The sequence below is a fragment of the Phalacrocorax aristotelis genome, chromosome 7 (assembly GCF_949628215.1).
Source record: "Phalacrocorax aristotelis chromosome 7, bGulAri2.1, whole genome shotgun sequence".
Classification (NCBI taxonomy): Eukaryota; Metazoa; Chordata; class Aves; order Suliformes; family Phalacrocoracidae; genus Phalacrocorax; species Phalacrocorax aristotelis.
The window spans coordinates 36,362,953-36,382,306 of record NC_134282.1 but is presented as its reverse complement, the minus strand read 5'-3'; the positions used below and the strand labels follow the sequence as shown (position 1 = coordinate 36,382,306).

Below are 19,354 nucleotides of genomic sequence, written 5' to 3'. Positions count from 1 at the left end.
TACTTTCAAATACCTTAAAGCTTTCTAATTTTGGTGAGGTCACAGGTACAGGTTAAAAGTACATTTAGAGAATCCACCAGCCGGTAAGTATAAAGACAGTTTAAAAGTCCAGGCCTAGTTCTCATGATCGCTCCACTTACCGAACAGATCTATGCAAAGAATACTGACATTTTTATTTATTGAGTTCATATCCATAGCTATTATCTAGCACAAAATTAAATTCAAAAACCAGAAATAATTCTTGTCAAGTGAAGTAAGTCGGAAAGAGCAAATTTTCACGAGTAAGTACTTGCAAGGACACTTTATATATAATTCGATAGCCAATGACTGACAGCAAGAGCTCTTACTTTACTTATCACCGAACTAAAATCTGTATGCTCATATAGTCCTTGACCCAGGCAGTTACTTATGTATGTGCCTAGTGTTAAGAATGGAACTTGTCTCAATGAAGTTTGTAGGATTATTCATACCATTAAGAACTCTGCATATACTTTAAATGAGCTTAAATATCTTGCTAAACTGAATGCTAAGAGTCTTCAAGAAAACAGCAACAAAAATATATCAGAAGTTACTTCTAGTTTAATGAGATGGCACTCTTCCAGTGGAGTAACTATACACTGAAACATAGAAAGCTAATTACTTTGATTTAAGCTTTTGGCTTACAATGTTTTCTGTCTAAAACCAGCATGCTATTCCTCCTGGAGAAGTCTTTAAGCTACAGTGATACAACAAAAACCATATACATGCATGACAGGTGAAAAACATTTTCCATTTTTAAAGTGCAGGATTTCATTTACAGTATTAAGTGACAACATTCCAAAGTAAGCATTTCCAGACAACAATAGCCTATTTCTTTCATACATATTCATTCTTACAGTGCTCCAGTGCAGTATTTTCTAATACTAAATAGACATGGATGAAATTATAGTAGCTAAATTGTGTACACTTTCTTAATTTAAGGAAAACACTGCCTGAACTAGAAGCAGTTTTTCATTAGTTCCAATCAGTAACATAAATACTTTATTTTGCAAAACACTAGAACCACAATTACTATGACCTGTCTGTAAACCATAAACTTCAGAGTCCAAATCAGATAACCACTTTATTTTAGAATCCATTTACAAGAATTCCTGACTTGAAAAAGGGCAGAAAATTTCAGGGTGGGAAAACATTTTAGCAAAAGTTGTAATTTTTAAACTTAAATGCATATTTTAGAATAATGAAATTCATAATTTTAGAAAAAGGCACAGCTTTTTAAAATAAATTGTTTACAGCTGTTAACTTTGAAGGAAGCCCTCAGATATTTATCTTTGCTTTCTGCACAATGTTTCCATGTTGATTCTAATCAATTTTAGGGATAAAATCGCATACCAAAGGTCAAACCCGACAAATCCTGCCATTATCAAGACAACATTTGTGGTTTCTTCAACTGCAACGATGCTTGCTTCACCAGCTTATGTTGTTTTCTTCTTGCCTGGGCTTCCTGAATGGCACAACAAACCCTCTGTAAAGCAACATGTTGAAAGAAAGAAAATTAAAGAGCGTAATCTGTAGTCTTCTTCCATAAGATGCTGCTAAAAACAGTAAAAGTTTAAATACTGTAAGAATAAGGTCTTTTGAGGAAAATTTAGTATCAGATCAAATTACGCAATTTTTTCTCTTCTAAAATAGATAGAAAAGTATTGAGAGCCTACAACTACTAGATTCAGTCTGAGGTGAAGAGCCACAGAGAGAACTATGTTCAAGCCAACCAACCAAGAGGTTTGCATTATCATTATCTGGAAACACAAGTGAAGTGATCACAATAATTAAAAGAAGATATGACAGCAGGCACTTTTCAAAATATTTACAATGAAAAGCACTCTCAAACTGGATAGTTAGTTGAAATCCACAGAACGCCAAATTAAAACAGAACCTAACGGTAATTCTAAAATTATGAAAAAAACCTTAAGCAAACAAAGCAGTGCAACTAAACCAGCCATTTTTATTCCTGAATCCAAACAATCTAATAGTTAACCCCCAACGTTTGAACTATCTAGCATTAAACCTGTTGTATATAATATATAAAATGTTTATACATAATATTAACAGTGATCTATCTCTAGTGTGAGAAAATTAATGTCACTGTGATATGCATAAATGCCTAGGGGGAAATAAAACCCTAACCAACAAAACCCAAAGCATACTGGGGTAGCTTGGATAGTCAGTCTGATTTTACCTGAGTAATTCCAGCATTTAGTGAAAGTTGAAGTGTTTGAAATGCTTGTGAGAGCTTTTTTTATCCATGATGTCAATAAAACTCATTTATACAACAATGAATATTAAAATAAATAATAACTTAAGCTGGATGGACAAATAACACGCATCAGGTGTACTTGAATATGAAATATTTATTTTACATATGATACATTTATGGATTTTTGTGATAATTCATGGAGGCTGGGGAAAGATTCAGAGGACTAAAGAAGGGCAAACCTATAACCTTTTTTTGTTTTTTAGGGGAGACAGAAAGAGCAAGGAAGCTATAAGATAACCTTAAATGCCTTTAAGATCGGGTTGTTTCATGCACATACAAAAGGCACCACAGAAGTCTTCACGGAACTGACAATTATTTGTGAAGTGTACTCTTTTTCTGTCTTCCTATCAAATTAGTATAGTTTTACAAGTGGGATCTATGCAAAGAAGGGAGATACAAAATGAAAAGTAATACTGATGAAGTCAAGAACCAGAAATCCACAGAAGGTAAATGGGTAGTTAGTGTTGCACTTCAGGACAGAAAAATTTATTTTCAATATATATATACCAGTATAAATACTAGCAAAGGAATATATAGTTAGACAGTAACAGAAAAAAGGTAACTAAAACCAAAGAAGCATCCTTGTAGCGTGGCCTATGTGCTGTGTACAATGTTCCAGCTTCAGCGATAACACTAAGATACAAACTCAAAGAATTTAAATTAGTTAACCAAAAGTGTGATTTGGAAGACATGCTGTAAGAAAAAGTAGAAGGAACTTTACCTTTAGACAAGAGACAGTGAAGAAATAATAGAGACTCTTCCAGTAGATAAAAAAGTGCCTCAAAATGATAGCAATTCTTTTTTTTTCCTTCCTCGTCTAACCCATTATTTAGAAGGCTTAATCGATTTAATAGAAGCAATTTGGCCCCTATTCTGATTCTAGCTGCTGACTTGCCATTTACTGGAGCTGCAATTTCAAGTGTGCTTTTCAAGATGCTGTGGATCTAATTGTTTTCACTTTTGGTATCAGGGAGAGCTCTTCCTCTGTCATCACCCAACAGAAAACTACAGTAAGACACATGGTTTCCTAGGTAAATTTTTCTGTTGTTGAAGTACCCTGGAATTTATATAAATTGTTAGTTCAGCTTATGCAAGTTAGCTATGGGACCCAACCACCTACAGAAAAAGAGCTCCCAAAATAAATCAGCCTCTCCAGCATTAATATGAACAAATATTTAGAAATAAATGGTAGAAACCCTAGGTGCAAGTAAAAGGGGGTGGGAGAGGAGGAGGAATTTAAGTAAACTTTTTCACACAAGGTACACTTACTGGGTTAGTCCAGTGATCTTGAAATAACGAGGAAGTAGCAGAATTCAGAGGTGTGTTGAATCCTAGAGGCTATAATGAACTGAACCTAGTACTTTAGGTATTTGAATTATTTTCCTTTAGTGAGTTTTAATACACAAAACACAAAAGACTATGCAACTTCAACCTTAAATTATTATCGAATATACTCTCTTGAATGCTTTAGACTATCTTGTCTCATCTTTGTACTGGTTAAACTCATTTTTCAACATGGAAGTTGTTGAAAACAACTCATCCTCAGGCACAGCAGCCTAATCCTTAACGGGTCTCTGAATGTTACCATCTTTGTTACATGCCGAGTTTCAACAACTGTTAACAATATCATAAGGAAAGAAGAAAAAAAACCTATACCCTTGCTGTAGTTTCATCCTGAAGGTGAACTGTCTTTACACATTCACGACCTGTACCGTCCTTTCTTTGGAACATCCTTTGATCCTGTTGCAGACAGTGAACAAAAGTGTACTTCAGGTGACTCACAAAACAAGAATGCAGAACTTGATACTTAAATGGCTTGAATGTTAACTACACATTAGATTGCAGTGTGGCCTCTGTCCAACCCAACTCTTACTTTCCAGAAATCTTAAGTAAATCCTGTCCCACGGTTAGCAGTTAGAACCATAAATAAGGTAAAAGTATGTTTGGGCCTCTGAGTAGTGTTAAATAAAAAAAAGTTTACATGCTTTTCTTACCAAAACAGTTATTTTTAAAGCATTTGCTTCATAGGAGGGATTGCGTGTAAAGTCTTCAAATAAGTAATCCCACTCTGTTGTTAAATGGCCTAAGATTTCCACTTCTTTTGCATATATCACTCTCCTGTTCAGAAGAAAAGAGTTAATAATTTCTCCCTGGGAGTAGAACTTTGCCAGAAAAACAAAACAAAAGGAAAAAAAGACATTCATTTGAGAAGGCATCTTCTATGTGGATTAAAAGTATCCACTCAGTCATAGTGGAACCATATTTCCTTAATATATATTCTAAGATAATCACTTAGTCCTTAAGACTCATAGATGTCTCATATGATATCACATAGTATGCGCAGGCCAACTTAATCGAAACCCACGCAGCCCTCCAAATTCAAACATTTTACTAGAATTGGATACTTAGAGGGTCATCAGTTCGTTCAAACCAGTTCCTCAAAGCCAGCCTCCACCAGATGAAGGTAGTCAAGCAGCTACTACTAGCTCCGCAATGTACACAATCACTACTCTACTGACAGATGATCAGTTGCTACTGTTCACAGTTGCTGGCTAGCTGCCCCTTAATTACTTCAAAGCTCCAATGTCCGCTAGCACACTAAGACTAAAAACAGTGGCAGTTTTGATTGGAGTTAAGCGAGAACTTTTATTCATGTAGAGAGGAACTGGATGTGTATCTGAAGCTGCAAACAAATCACCTACTCTATCGTTAAAGTCAGTATCTTGAAAAAGCTTCTTCAGCTGCAGCATGAATTTTGATGTGTGCTAGCTGTAATAAAACAAACATGGTGGGGTGTCTTCAAAAGTCTTATTATGGATAAGCCTGTCTCATACATTCAGGCAAGGTGGTTACTGGTGACATTGAGATGTGGAGATCATAATCCATGGGTTCCTTTTCGTTACCTAAATGTATTTAGAAAGCTTTGAGTCCTCAAACTGCTTATCCAAGACTAGTAGCATCTTGCATTCTAAAAATTGTCTGATGTGTTTAATATTAATTTTCATACTCATACAAAAACTTATGACTCCATTTAGAGTATCCTTTAATTAACAACATCGTAAACATTATCACAACACTGGTTTGACTGCAAACACCTATCACAAGATAATTTGAAAAATAATAAGAAAAGAAGATTATTTCCTTCCAGTATGATGGAAGGGCCACTGACCTCAGAGTAAACTGTCTTCCTAAATTAGTATCTAGTGTTGCCATCATGACCATATTACGTTTTCCATACAGGAAACAAAATAAATTATGGAAAAAAAATCAAGAAGAAAGTGGACAAGGAAAGTACATACGCAGAGAATAGCAATCAGTTTAGACTTAGCCAGATGTCTAATCCCCAAGATGAAGACCAGCCCTTACAAAGCCTTCAAAACTTAATACCTATTGGTAACAACAAGGTTTGCTCTTCTGCCTCTTGGAATTGCACAGTGGTATTGATAGCTCTCTTTCTCCAGTTTTCTGATGTGCAATTTCTGAAACAGAAATAGAAAATAATTTTGGGGCTGTAAAAAGAAAACTCAAAGCAGTGTTTTCAAATCAAAAGCCTTTTAAAAAGTTACCTCACTGAATTTGTTTCTTTAAAGGCAGGCTCTCACAGTGTTCTCACTCCTGAAGCAGAGTCACTGAAAGGTCTGATCCATTCCACTCAAAAGGTGGAACATTGGCACTGCAGTATCAGACTATTTCTTCACCTTTAATTTCCTTTCTGTGCTAAAAATGGTTTAGTAATGTTCATTCTGTTACACCCCATGCTACAGACTTCATTCAAGAGTGAAAATCCTGCAACAGTACCTTCAAAGGTGGCCTATTCAACATCCAAAATAAGGTATATGAAAGTGTAGATCTTACTACTCATCACGTTTCTGTTGCTTCCTAACTATTCTTTTTCAATTCATATTTATTACATATTTTTTTCAGATCTCCTATTTTGTGCATGCAGTTTAACTGAAGCATAATATTTTCTAGAGAAAGTCACCAGGTGTAGAGTATTCCATAAACTCCAAAGAGCAGCATGGAAGGCAGTCTCACAGTCATCCCTAAATCAAGCTCACAATAACACGGGCTTAAAGGCAACAAGATTCACAAAGTGACATATCAACATATTTGTGGGAAATGGACACACATCAAAACATCATGTAGAAAAAGATGAAACTGTGAAATGAATAATATACTACCAATGGGAACCCAGCCTCAAACTATGTATTAGAATAAATCTGTGCCAAATACTCGTCCTCCCACTATGAATGTGTCAGAATTCAGTCAATCTTTCTGTCCACCCTACTTTGGCACCTGCTTGATTAACTAATGTAACACATTAATTACGTGCTACAAGTAAATGTACTTGGGTTACTAGTTTGAATGTTGGTTTTCAGGATAGAATGGTCTACTAGAATTAAATACATGTTTTCTGTTATAATCCTGTACATATTTAGTAGCTGTAAGGTTGCTAGAATTCATGTTCCGACTGTAATTGTCGTGTACATGGTAAATATATAATTGCTACTAAAGAATCTTATCTGTACACAGATTGTATTAAATGCAGAGATTGTGAATTCTCTGGGTAGCAACCTACCACAGTAACAGTGTCATATCACACACATCTGATCTCAAACCAACTACCATCATAACACTCCAACAGGAAGTCCCTAAGATACCCATGCTTACCCCTTCTCTTTGGGGAAGCTGTACATTGTTACATTTAAAGGTGAAAACTCTAGCATAAAAACCTGAAACAAGGAGTATACGCATCAGGTTTAAAGATAGTTCTGCATTTATTTTGGACTGCAAAGCTAAATGTAGTTGTCATATACAATACATACATTCCTATACTTCAACCATCTCATGTCTCTGAACCTGTAAATCAAAGTGCCACTGATGCTGGCATTCTGCAAAGTCATTCATAAGCAACTAGACAATATTTAGAAGCCAGCAATACTGTTAATAGTAGAGCAGTTGGATTATATAGTCTCAGCCTTGGTAACAAGTGTTGGAAAGAGGATGTGCGTGCCCAGGACTTTGCTCTAAGACTCTGGTCAGTGAAAACATCTGAATCCCATTTATAGTCAAGAAGCTTCTGACAAACAGAGCTCCAGCACAGTAGTCACAAAAGCCTGGTCAGGGTCACTAACTTAGTTACATTCTCTAATAACCATGAGCTCTTTATATTTAAAAATTACCACAGTCATCAATAGAGGATTTTACAGAAACTCCAATTACTACAGTCTTCCTAGGTCACAAAAAAACCTTACTGCTTATTGCCAAGATCAAGAGTTTTTAACTATCACCACAGAGAAGACAACTAAGATGCTGAAATTTAACCTATGGCACGTGCATCTCAAACATCTACTCTACCCTCTACTACTAACAACATTAAATCAGTGCAAAAAATCTTTACCAATTGTAATAATATTTAAATTATTAAATTATTATTATATTAAATCATTAAATTATAAATAACATTTAATTAGTAAAAATGAACAAAGACAGTTATATAAGCATAGTGTCAATGCATATTAGCTTTGTACTCCCGAAGCCAATAGAAGCACCTTTTTTTATCACATAACCTTTTTTAATGGAAATGCTCTGCCTGGATGCAGAATGCATGCATCTCGGATCAATGTTTACCAAGTGCCTGCAACTGGATGCCCCCAAATCGGTTTGATGTTCTTCACAGCAAAATAAGACAACCATCAGTTTGTTTTACAGCTGTTACTGTGGAATTCAGTCTCTGTGTAACAGTAAATATCTTTAATTGTTTCTGACAAGCTAGTGAGAACAAATTAAGGAGGGTGGACTAAAAATTCAGTGTGTTTTTAGTTATTTCTTGTAAAGATACATTTCCTTCTGTATTTCCATAGCTGGATCCATAAAACTGGTAAGATGACAAGAGAAGCTGAACTTGACTACACATTTATCTGTCTATAATCAATCACAGAGGCTAAGAACTCTATATAGTTTAAGTAACCAAAATGGAAAGATCTTTTGTCAACTCAGCTCATATCAGAATCAATTAGAAGAGGCTTAAACATTTATATTTTCATTTTATTTTCATATATTTAAAAGTTCAACAAATGTATTCAAGCATCATCGTACATTGCAACTGACCCCCAAAATCCTTTAAGCCCAAAAGAGGATTAATATTCAAGAGTTTAAATTAGCAGCATAGTGTTTTCCTGGATTTGCCCCCTAGTTACGTGACGCTTTGAAAAACATTTTAATTCAACATTTTCCAGCAACCAAAAATATATGGTCCACATCTTCTATTAAAAAAAAAAAAAAAATCACTTTGTAACCATCTTTAAAATTTCTGAAACTGTAAAATGGACATGAAATGAAGAAAAATGCCAGAAAGACTGCTTATCTCAAAGTCTCTTCAAAACATCAGAAGACAGATGGCAGCATAGGACTAAAATCAAAACATGAGCTCACATTTTATACCTGAACCATAGATATATTAAAAGCAAGTAAAAAATTAATGAAATACAAAACCCACCACCATGAAGACTGCAATTCAAAAGCTTCAACCCACATTCCTTTTGTTGGATATGCAGAAATGAGACATGCCACATATTTATACAGATTTATTCATAAGCATGCTCCTCTATTTAAACTCAAAGCTTTGGAGAGAAAGCCTGTTTCTCATAACTTCAGAAAAAACCATGATAGTAGTTTTAGATTTTACATGCAATGTCTTACTGAAGTAAGAGTTCCCACTAAGCTCTGTGCCTAGGAGATGCAGTATTTCTCAGAGCTATTCTCAATACACCTGATAGGCATCAGCACAATGGTGGTGGCATCATGTAAAAAAGGGGTTGCACTTGATGAAATTACTCCATGATCTGCACACTCAAAATTCAGGCACATTACCAAAAGCTTTTACTTTTATGAGAATACTAGAGCACTTTGAAGTTAAACTCATTCTTATTTTACATGGAGATGACAGAACCAGTGCAAATTTACATAGCAGAACAGTGACTCAACCAGAAATAGAATCTGCAGTTTCTTAAAATGTATCATAGTAATCACACTGCCACACTGTCTCACCACCATGTGTCAATTATTCATTAAGTGTTCTGCATTCTTTATAAAGCTCCATGCTATAACTGGGAAATGAAACAAAGTAATGCCATGAAGACTGAATAATGTATGAATTGCATCGCGTCAGACCTTAAGTGCTGGGGTTAGAAAAGAGCCTCCTCACCAGCACAGGCAGCAATAGCTGCATGTTAAAAGGCCAAGACCAACAAAGCCAAAGGCATTCATTACCTGTTGTAGCAAATATCATCAACTATAAATGCTCCTCATACAAATATTAAAACACATCAGAACTTATTCCTTGGAAATCAATTCTAGATTTGTCCTATTTGTTCTTTGAATTCTCTAGCTACACATACTGTGCATTTATGTTTAACAAAATACGTTCTATACTACTAAGCCTCGCTGCATGAGCTAGAGACATGGCCTGCAAGATGCCAAATTTGACTTTCCAGGTTTTGAATTGACTGAACAGACCCCTATATAGCCCATATAAATTAGATTCAGCACTTCTGGGAAAATGCACTGTGTAAGTAAGTTCACACAACTGAACTCATCTACTCCATCTGGCTACTGTCCTCTTTCTGCACCAAATACTTAGAAGTGGAAAAAAGTAACTTGTCTGTTAAGACCTACCTATATGCTCCTCCTAAGCTAAGTTCTAATGTCTACCAATGTCCATATTTCACATACAAGTGAGTATTTAAGTGAAACATTTTTTGACCAACCACTAGATAGCATTGAGGCATCTATTCCTTAAGGTAACCTTGCAAGGTTTCACCCTAGTAAGTGTATATAAATGTATCATATGTATTATATGTATAATGTATATAAAACTGACTTTCTCGCTCATTCTCATTGTTAAATATCCTATTTCCTGTAAAGTGTCCCGCTCTTGCTTGTAAATTTACATTAGAAAACAAAACCTTCCTAGCACTAACCTCTAGCATAATAATCAAAATCAGTTAGTTTAAAAAACAGAACAAAAACACTCCCCCTCCTTCAGTTAACTGACTTCTGAAAGGAAGAAACTGTATTTAGTGAACTATACAGAGGATTCATTCTTGGTTAGTATACAATTCAAATCAACACCATTTAGATCCAAGAAAAATGCAAATATTAGATGTGCAAGAACTGCATAATAACTAGTTTTCAGTGTTAATTGTGCTACCTTTTCACTTTTTCATAGATGGAAAAAACCACAGTGCAAAAAATAAAAATTTAAAAAATCGCACTACTACATGAAGAAATTTGGTTTGCTTAGTCTATCAGGACTTAATTTCACTTAATTAGCTAATAAAAATTAATACATGTGTTTTTATTAAACTATTTTTAATTAAATAAGCTGACTATTGACCACTAAACTCTAAAAAGTCATTAGCAGCAAAAAGGTATCTGCTCAACATTTTTTTTCATGTATGACCGGCAAACAATTTCCTCTGAGAAATGCTTGTTAAGCTTACCTTGTTAATTTATGAGATGTTGTATTAGAACTGAAATTCCTGGCATCACTTAATTTAGAAATATATATATACACACATACATATATGTAAAATCATGTTAACAAATCAAAGTTTACATTTAAGTATGTTCAACAGCAATGCCCCAGAAGATGCTGTGAATGAAACCAGAGTCAACTGAGCCAGTGATATATTTTTAACTGATAAAATTTCATGAAGAAGTAGTAGTAACTTGAAGTGATAGTGGTTCATCAGATGTATAAATAACAGGCCTATGGCATATTACAGAAACCACAAATACCAGTTTTCTTACTATTTATACGGAAACAGTATTTCTATATTATGAAATTATATGCATTTTCACAGAAGAAATTTCCATTAAATATCACTATATTAGATTTTGCACAAGTATCCAAATGTTGCTTTCTCCCTTCATCCACAGCCTTAGCTCTAAGAGGGTCATTAATGAATGAACTCAGCCTCTACCTCACCATAATTTTTTTTCAAGTGCCTTCTGTTGTTGCCATTCATAAGGAGCTAAGCATCCTTAGAAAAAGAAATACAGGAAACAATCCCTCCCTGTGTGTCTCATCTTACTCATCTAATCCTACTGAAGATGGTTATTGACGTTTGTTTTCTTAGCCTGGACAACATGAAACAGTTTTATTCAACTGCTACACAGAAAATATATGAATGAAGGGGAGAGGACATGTTAAATGTAATCATGCCCTTAATCTAAATACTTAATGCAAATAAAAGACAGTGACAAAAATAGAGAAGGAATATGGAAAATGTTTACGCCATTATTCCAGTTCTTGCTGCGTATGCCAGGAGAGAAAGAGAAAGAAGAAAAACATTGAAAATAGAATATGAAATAAGGATTAAAAGGACATCTAGAAAGAAGTAGCAAATATGCAAGTGTTGGTCCTACAATGTTAACGTAGACAGTTATTTTAACTTTTTAGCAACAAAATAAGCATTTTAAGGTAAGTTTTAAGAACATGAAGGCAGAAATACAAATTAACTGGATTCTGATTATCTAGGATTTGAAAACAACTGTTCTTCAGCCTCCATATGTTAGCCACATCCAGATGTAGAAGCAGGCTAAATGTCCACACAATGCCTCTTGCTATGACATATTGCTATTAAGAACAACATAAGGAATTACTGAAAGGTGATATTTTGAGATTTCATCCAGTTTTTAAAACTGCTGATTCCAAAATATTTTTCTTGCTTCCACATAATCAAATTTTAATCCTACTACTTCCTTCCAGAGCATGAGATAAGCAATTAAAGAACATAACTTGCAGAAGATCATTTAACAGCAATGCTGCAGTTTTCTTGCCACATTCAGCTTACTACAAGAACTGGGTCTTCTCTGCTATACAGGTTTGCCTTATGAAATAGGCCAGGGCACATTTTTGCTACAGATAATGATTGCCACAGATCCCTGGCAGCTTTTTTGTAACATAATCCCTTATGGAACCCTGTAGGTTAGAGAATTTCAACTGTATTTAAAATGCAAGTCATACCTCAAATAAATCATAACCCTCAGCTTCCACCCTATCGTATGGCCGGATTATGCCATCTTCATGAATGAAACGTGGAGGACGGAGATTAGATACTTCTTCAGTTGATTCTGCCACCCTGCCATAGACAGTGAAACAGTATTGTGGTAAGCTTACGACAATTCTGAGTTTCACCAACGTATCTTTAAATAGTCAGTCTTTCATTGCCACATATCCCATTTATATTTCCCGGGTACCCTACAGATGTAAATAGTAAAGACACACTGCTAGTAGTAAATCCAGAGTAACATTAGCCAATTAGACAGCTACAGAATAACTTGGAGAAGTTTACTCCCAATCACGGATAATTTACTAAGGGTTCTCATGTTTAACAACTCACTTTCCAAAGGTCCCCTTAAAACAGAAAAAGCCCCTGATGTGCACTGCTAATCAAATTTCCAACTGGCAAGTTTTTCTCTGAAAATTTCAGTGGTCTATTTTTTACAGTAAGTTTAAATGACATTTAGATACTTACATTCAGCAGTAGACAAACCCACCTCAAAAGTACAATTTACATGTGATCTTTTAATTACTTTCTGATCAAGGGAGGGAGTGAAAGGAAAAAATGGACTAGTTATCATCTACCTGAACTATAACACAGCAAGATGTATTCTGAAGCAGCAATTTCCAGAGATAATAATAAAATACATTCATTACAGGCTACTAAACATCTCTCAACCCCATATATCATACTGCATATTGTATTTAACACAATAATAATTGTGTGTCACTACTGGATCACTTTATCACCTAGTATCCAACATATGGAGAGTACTTCAAAACTTCCTTTTGACATTTTACCTTTGAATTCCCTGGAAGGTACTGCTTGCCATATCTACAATGCCACCTGTTGGGCGGGCTACCACTCCTACAAGGCCCTTTCCAATTCCTTTGAAGAATCCAGCCGCACCTTCTTTTTTAGCCCCTTTAAAAGAAAGTGAACAGAAAAAGAAAGTTTTAATGACTGACTTGAAGACATCAACCACAGAATTAAACCGTTACTGCTCCAGGCTGCACTAGAATTGTTTTGTATTGGGAAAAGCCCACAGCAATTGATTAGAATCATAGAATCGTTAAGGTTGGAAAGACCCTTAAGATCATTGAGTCGAACCGCTAGCCTATCACTGCCAAGTCCACCACTAAACCATATCCTCAAGCACCACGTCTACCCTTCTTTGAAATACCTCCAGGGATGGAGACTCAACCACATCCCTGGGCAGCCTGTTCCAATGCCTGACAACCCTTGCGGTGAAGAAGTTTTTCCTAATATCCAACCTAAACTTGCCCTGTCACAGCTTGAGGCTATTCCCTCTCGTCGTATCACCTGTTACTAGGGAGAAGTGTCTGACTTACTTACAATCCACTTTAAAAAAGTTTTCTGTGAAAAGTCACACATTGCTTCCGTGTCTGTTCAGACATGTTGCTGTTCACTTAACACCTTACAGCCTCCAAAGCCAGCGTAACTGAGATGTTAATTAGGTTCTCCTTCCCAGACTTTCAGTCTGGACTGTAGGCAGATATATGAGTTTTTATGGGTTGACAGTAATAACAAAATAATCTGAAGACTCTAAGATGCACAAGTATAATGCAAGTTAATTAATTCTGTCTGAAAATTCCATGTTTCTGGTGATAACACAACTATGGAAGAGCAAAGACAGTGTTTAGAAAGCATGTTTGTTCATCTACCAGTGACAGAAGGACTACTCCTCAAAGTATCTGCTAATAACCTATAAAATACAACAAACTACCAGTTAACCTCGCACATTTAGATCACTTTGACATGAATTTTAATAAGAAGCAATTTATCTTGGAGCTTTTAGTCATCTATCATACCAATAAAGAGATAGTCTTCACAAAAACAAATACTGATCTCGGGCATAAGACCAAATCTGCTTATTAAGATATCTACAACCTTTGGAGTCCCAAAAATCTTTTTCAGTTGGTGCTTTTTAATTTATTATTTTTACTATTTTTATTCTGGCTTCAAACAATAAGTTGGGTGCTACAGCAGGCCTAACAAAATACGTCAAAGACAACATTTCCTTAAGTTCTTATGAAGGTTGAAATGGTGGTAAGGCAGTAACAGCTATAAATATATTTGAGTAAATCATCGTATAAGGTCACATTTGAATTAGAAATATAATCTTGCTATGCCTTAGCATCACCACACTTAGACTGATATTTCTTAAAATTACAAAATAAGCTGTAAAGTACTGGGAAGCCATTTAAGCAGTGCAGTGCAACCTTAGTGCTTACCTTCTACTGGTTTAGTGATTATGCCCGTCACACCTCCAACAACACCCTAAAATGAAGAAGATAATTAAGTTCCTACTTAGAAACAGGAACTGGGCAACCAGTTTTGTCTCATCCTTCATTTTAAAACTTTATAATGGTGTTCAGTATTGGAAACATTGTTTGCTGTTTTTTTTTGTTTGGTTTTGGTGGTGTTTTTTTTTTGTTCAGGTTTTTTTTTATTTAAAGTTTTTAAGAAAATTATAACTGAAAGAAAAGAGGGAGGAACTAAAATGGCTGAAGAAATATTTATGCTGGCAAGAAAGACTTACAAATCATTGTAATTAGTCTTATAATAATTAAGAAAGTCGCTATTTCATTTTCACTACTAACAGGAAGCTGCCAGAATTCCCAGTTATGAGTGAGTGATACCAAATATTTGAGATAAATTAACATCAAATAACTTTCTGGAAGACTTTAGGTCAAGTAGTTTAATGACAATAAGGCAAAAGAATAATAAAAATCCCCTGAGGTACCTTCCACATTTTCAGCAAACAGTATCAGAAACAACTCCACAATGTTTATTACTTAAAATTACTTAGAAATAAGTTGACTGTTTTTATTTTGAATGGAAAATGATATAATTTATTAGAAGATTTAATTTACATTCAGATAATACAGATCTCTCAGTAGTTGCTCACATGAGATTTGTCTCATACTTAACATTTTAAGTAGAAATAGATGTGACGTTTCAGCAACCAGAAAAGGTTCCCAATTTTAGATTATTAAAAAAAATACAGGGGTTGCACAGCTCTTTTTCAGAAAAATCTCTCCAACCTAACGTAGCACTTACTTTTATACACATTCTACTTGCTTTATGTTTACATTCTTTTAAGTCAAGAAAACCTAGCAGTTTTTAATAAGACCTCAGTGTACAGAAAGGCTTTTTTACTATGCAGCACATGCCCAGAGCTCATAATTCACAGCTAACATCAAAAAACTGAATTGGCTGCAAGATAAAATAAGGGCCTAGTTACTATATTAGATTACACATTTGTTGAATATAAGTAACTATTTATTTATATAACTCACAAGAGAAATTGGTGTCCTTCCTAAACTTTTCCTTTCCGAGACCCTACCTTCAATTCCCTAGGCTGGCCAGTAACACAACCTTGAGCACTGAAGCTGATACACTATACTGAGTCTCCTATAAACCAACCACCTGTTTAGTTCATGAACTGATAAAGATCACATTATCAAACTTGCATATAATTTTCAAGCATGGATTAAGAATTGGCACATCATCCTTCAACTTCAAATTCATACCCTTAACAAGCCTTTTCCTCCTTTGGCCAGGCTGTCACCAAAGTCTTTTGGCTGCCGACCCATTTCCTCTCTCCGTTTCTGCTGAAATTCTTTGTCCATAGTAATAGCAGCCAAGCCTTTTCCAACAGAACCAGTGATCCTAGACACTACCCCCGCTGCACCACCTGATGGAATAGGGCAGAAAGTACAAGTTAACATTCTTTCGCAATTTAACAGCAGACAACTCACAAGAAGCCACAAAGTTCATTGCAATTCCGTCATATTCAGTTTACATATTACAAATTTACACAGTGACCATCACATGCTGTCCATGAGAAGACTGCAGAATCTGGCCTGAAATCCAGAGATACAGTAAAAGGCAACCCTTAAATCACTTCAGTACACTTTATATAGCATATTGGATAAAAACATATTTCTTCTAATCACTGTAACACATAGATAAATAAAAATCTAAGGTAAGTCTAAGAGTAGCTCATCCTAAGAACACTTCTCAGGCATCTCCAGACATTTTAGGAGCATTAGGATTCTTTTCCTTAGTCATCCACAGCATGTTACAATTTCAGTTAAACACTCACAATGTTTCTCAGATTGTTTGCTCAGTCTACAAAATAGATACATAGGTAGTCTCAAGTAAGTTAGGTGTGAACGATCTGAATCATGAATACTAGCAATAGTATCTGACAAACTTAAATACTCACTGAAAATAATGACCATGGTGATATTTTAAAAATATAACTTTCCCTTCAAAATAAGAAGAAAAAAATCTAAAAGCAATTCATCAGTTAAACTAATTTGTCAAAACAGTAACAATGATACATACCTACTGTGTGTCCAAGAAGACTTTTAACACCAATTACAAAGCCTTCTGCAAATTCTTCAGGTCCCTGAACAGCACCCTAAAAATGAAACTGATTATGAATAGCAGAACACTATAGATTTATGCATCTGTTTCAAGGCAAACTAGCACTTTACACTGATGAAAGTAAGGTCACCTGAATATGTTAGTTCTTTAAAGTTAACATAAAAATTTACTGCTTTCTTAACTGTTCAGGTTGTACAGTGCCAACAAAACTACAACCCTACCAGTGTATTCAGTCAGCCTACTGTTCATACACAGTTGAAGAATCAGGAAGTCATACCTGGAACGGCTCATAAAAGAAAGCTTCGACTCCCTCAGACAAGCCTCTGATTAAGCCAAATGGATTTCCAAGAACATCTAACCCAAGTACAAGAACATACATTTGTTTCAGGAGCTAAATAATATGGGGAGAAAAAAGCAAAAACAAGAGCAGCGTTACTAGCTGTTATTATACATGGTTCCATGTTAGAAACCAAGGCGAGTAAACTTTTTAATTTACTACTAAAGTAAGGTGTTAGAGTACTCAACTAAGTATTCCTGCTAGAACAAAGACAGGCTTAGGCAAAAGATGCAGAATATGTACGGATAATTATTAGAATACTTTGGTGAAGAAATATACACGTAAGAAAAACAGAAGCAATTGCTTAAAATTCCTAAACCCATTTTCAGGACACTTTTGTATTTCCATTTTCGTAACGTGCCACAAGATTCCTACTTTATTACCATGAAATAAAAAATTAGTAGCTTTTAGAGATATCCACCTTTCCTCTCCTATCTTCTGCACTCTGTAAGACACTCAAAATTTTACACAAGGGCTTGACTAAAACTTACTTGTTCACTATAATGTCTAACAACTCTCTTCATGAGTTGGTCTCTCTTGTAGAACTGATACTTAATTTCAAAGAAAGCAAGTCTGAAAGACAAGTAATGACATGTTAGCTATAGATAGTCTTCCTCCTTCTAAGTAGTTCTATTTTATTTTTCCCTTCAGATAATCCTGAAGCCCTGTTTTCTTAAAAAGGAGCCCAAACCCTGTCTTCCTTCCATTCCTCCCTTTCCCCAGTGGCTGTATACATTTATACTACTCAAAGTTTACCATGGACCCAGTTATTAAATGTATAGTAGCTTTATTCAAAATATTAAAAATACAAAACCCAACTTTATTAGCTTACTTGAAAATAAGATCATCCATATCTGTTAGAGTAGCTCCAATACTTTTCAACAGCAAATTCAGAGAATGGATGGCTATCATTTCTTCCCCCTTATCTGATGCTTCTCCACCAGAAGCCAGAGACAGACTCAAATGCAACTGTCATGAAAGAATTAGTAAAAGACAATCAAGACAAAAAAGACACACACCAGACAGGTTGGGTGGTGCACATGTAAACAAACCAGTAGTGAAACAGTGATAAGTGTATTTTTACTGACCTTGAGGAAACGTACAATTTTCAACAAACATGCTTGAACTCACAATGGTATTATTTCGATAACATATATATTAATTTATATTTCCATACAGAATTGTTGAATTGCCCTAGACAACTAACTTTTGTTATGTTTACATCTGTAAACTTCTGCGTAGACAATGACAGAAATAGCTTGTTAAATAGGTGGAGTGGACTTCCCAATACGAGTTAAATTTTAAATTCTGATTTGCTGAACTAGCTCGTGTATTTTTGTAACTAGTCACTCTTTTTGGGAAATGCATGAACTTTGGAGAACTGTCTTTAAACACTGCAGAAAGGGATTGTTTAGTGTCAATAACACACTTTTTTTAAAGGAAATCTACACACTTTTCTTAAGGGTGGAGAGAGCAACACATTAATTATTTTCCTTTTCCTTTGTTCATCACCATAAGCAGTATTGCTCCCTTAAAAGAGGGCATAGCAACCTGTACGATTTCACTTTTTCAAGATGTCCCATTTTCTGTTTATTGAAAAGGCCACACAGCCATTTTCACAGTCTTCCCACTATCCAGTGGCTTACAGTATTGGGATGGGTCACTGAAATATGGGGAAAAAAACAAGAGAAAAAGCATCCCATCCCTGTACTTAACAGGCAGCACTTCTAGACATTTCAAATAAACATGCAAAAGACACTTTTAAAAATTACAACTGTTTCTTCAACAACTTTAACCAGACTAGCTAGAGGATAATGTTAAAATATCACAATAGTGTCTTGTTTCACTAGTGTTTTCCCTGGCTTCATATGCTTAGGTTTATAAGCACCATCATATTAGAAAAAATATCTGAGAATCTAAGTGTACCCTAACAGATATCTAGTGAAATAACTAAAAAGCTGGAAAAAGTGCCAGAATTTCAACACCTTTATTGGGGTTCATGTCTGTCTTTTATACGTTCAGTGAAAAAATGAAGTAATTTTTTCCTCTAAATTCTTATTGAATCTGATAGCCTTAAGGGAAGCATTCTGTAGATGCAGAATAATGTATAATTACTGATGATCTTTCTTCCCTTGCTCCAAAAAACCTAACCAGTTCAAGAGAGACAGGAAGACAAGCCCATGGAAGTGTATTTTATTACAACTTATCATGCATTACTGGGATACCTTCAGA

At 35.1% G+C, this 19,354-nt stretch overlaps 1 protein-coding gene across 2 annotated transcripts in view; it reads right to left on the bottom strand.

Annotated features, from left to right (window-relative positions):
• Window positions 1-561: 561 nt before the first annotated feature.
• The window catches only part of VPS13C (vacuolar protein sorting 13 homolog C), a 103,440-nt gene continuing 84,647 nt past the window's right edge, over window positions 562-19,354 (bottom strand). For both annotated transcript variants that reach the window (XM_075100099.1, XM_075100100.1), the window contains exons 72-83: window positions 17,955-18,091; window positions 17,614-17,695; window positions 17,063-17,176; window positions 16,744-16,819; window positions 15,924-16,087; window positions 14,622-14,667; window positions 13,167-13,290; window positions 12,330-12,444; window positions 5,684-5,775; window positions 4,291-4,414; window positions 3,953-4,036; window positions 562-1,504 (exon numbers count right to left, since the gene is read on the bottom strand). In XM_075100099.1, coding sequence (XP_074956200.1) covers window positions 1,403-1,504; window positions 3,953-4,036; window positions 4,291-4,414; window positions 5,684-5,775; window positions 12,330-12,444; window positions 13,167-13,290; window positions 14,622-14,667; window positions 15,924-16,087; window positions 16,744-16,819; window positions 17,063-17,176; window positions 17,614-17,695; window positions 17,955-18,091 — 1,260 coding nt within the window. In that variant the 3' untranslated portion in view covers window positions 562-1,402. The remainder of the gene's footprint in view (window positions 1,505-3,952; window positions 4,037-4,290; window positions 4,415-5,683; window positions 5,776-12,329; window positions 12,445-13,166; window positions 13,291-14,621; window positions 14,668-15,923; window positions 16,088-16,743; window positions 16,820-17,062; window positions 17,177-17,613; window positions 17,696-17,954; window positions 18,092-19,354) is intronic.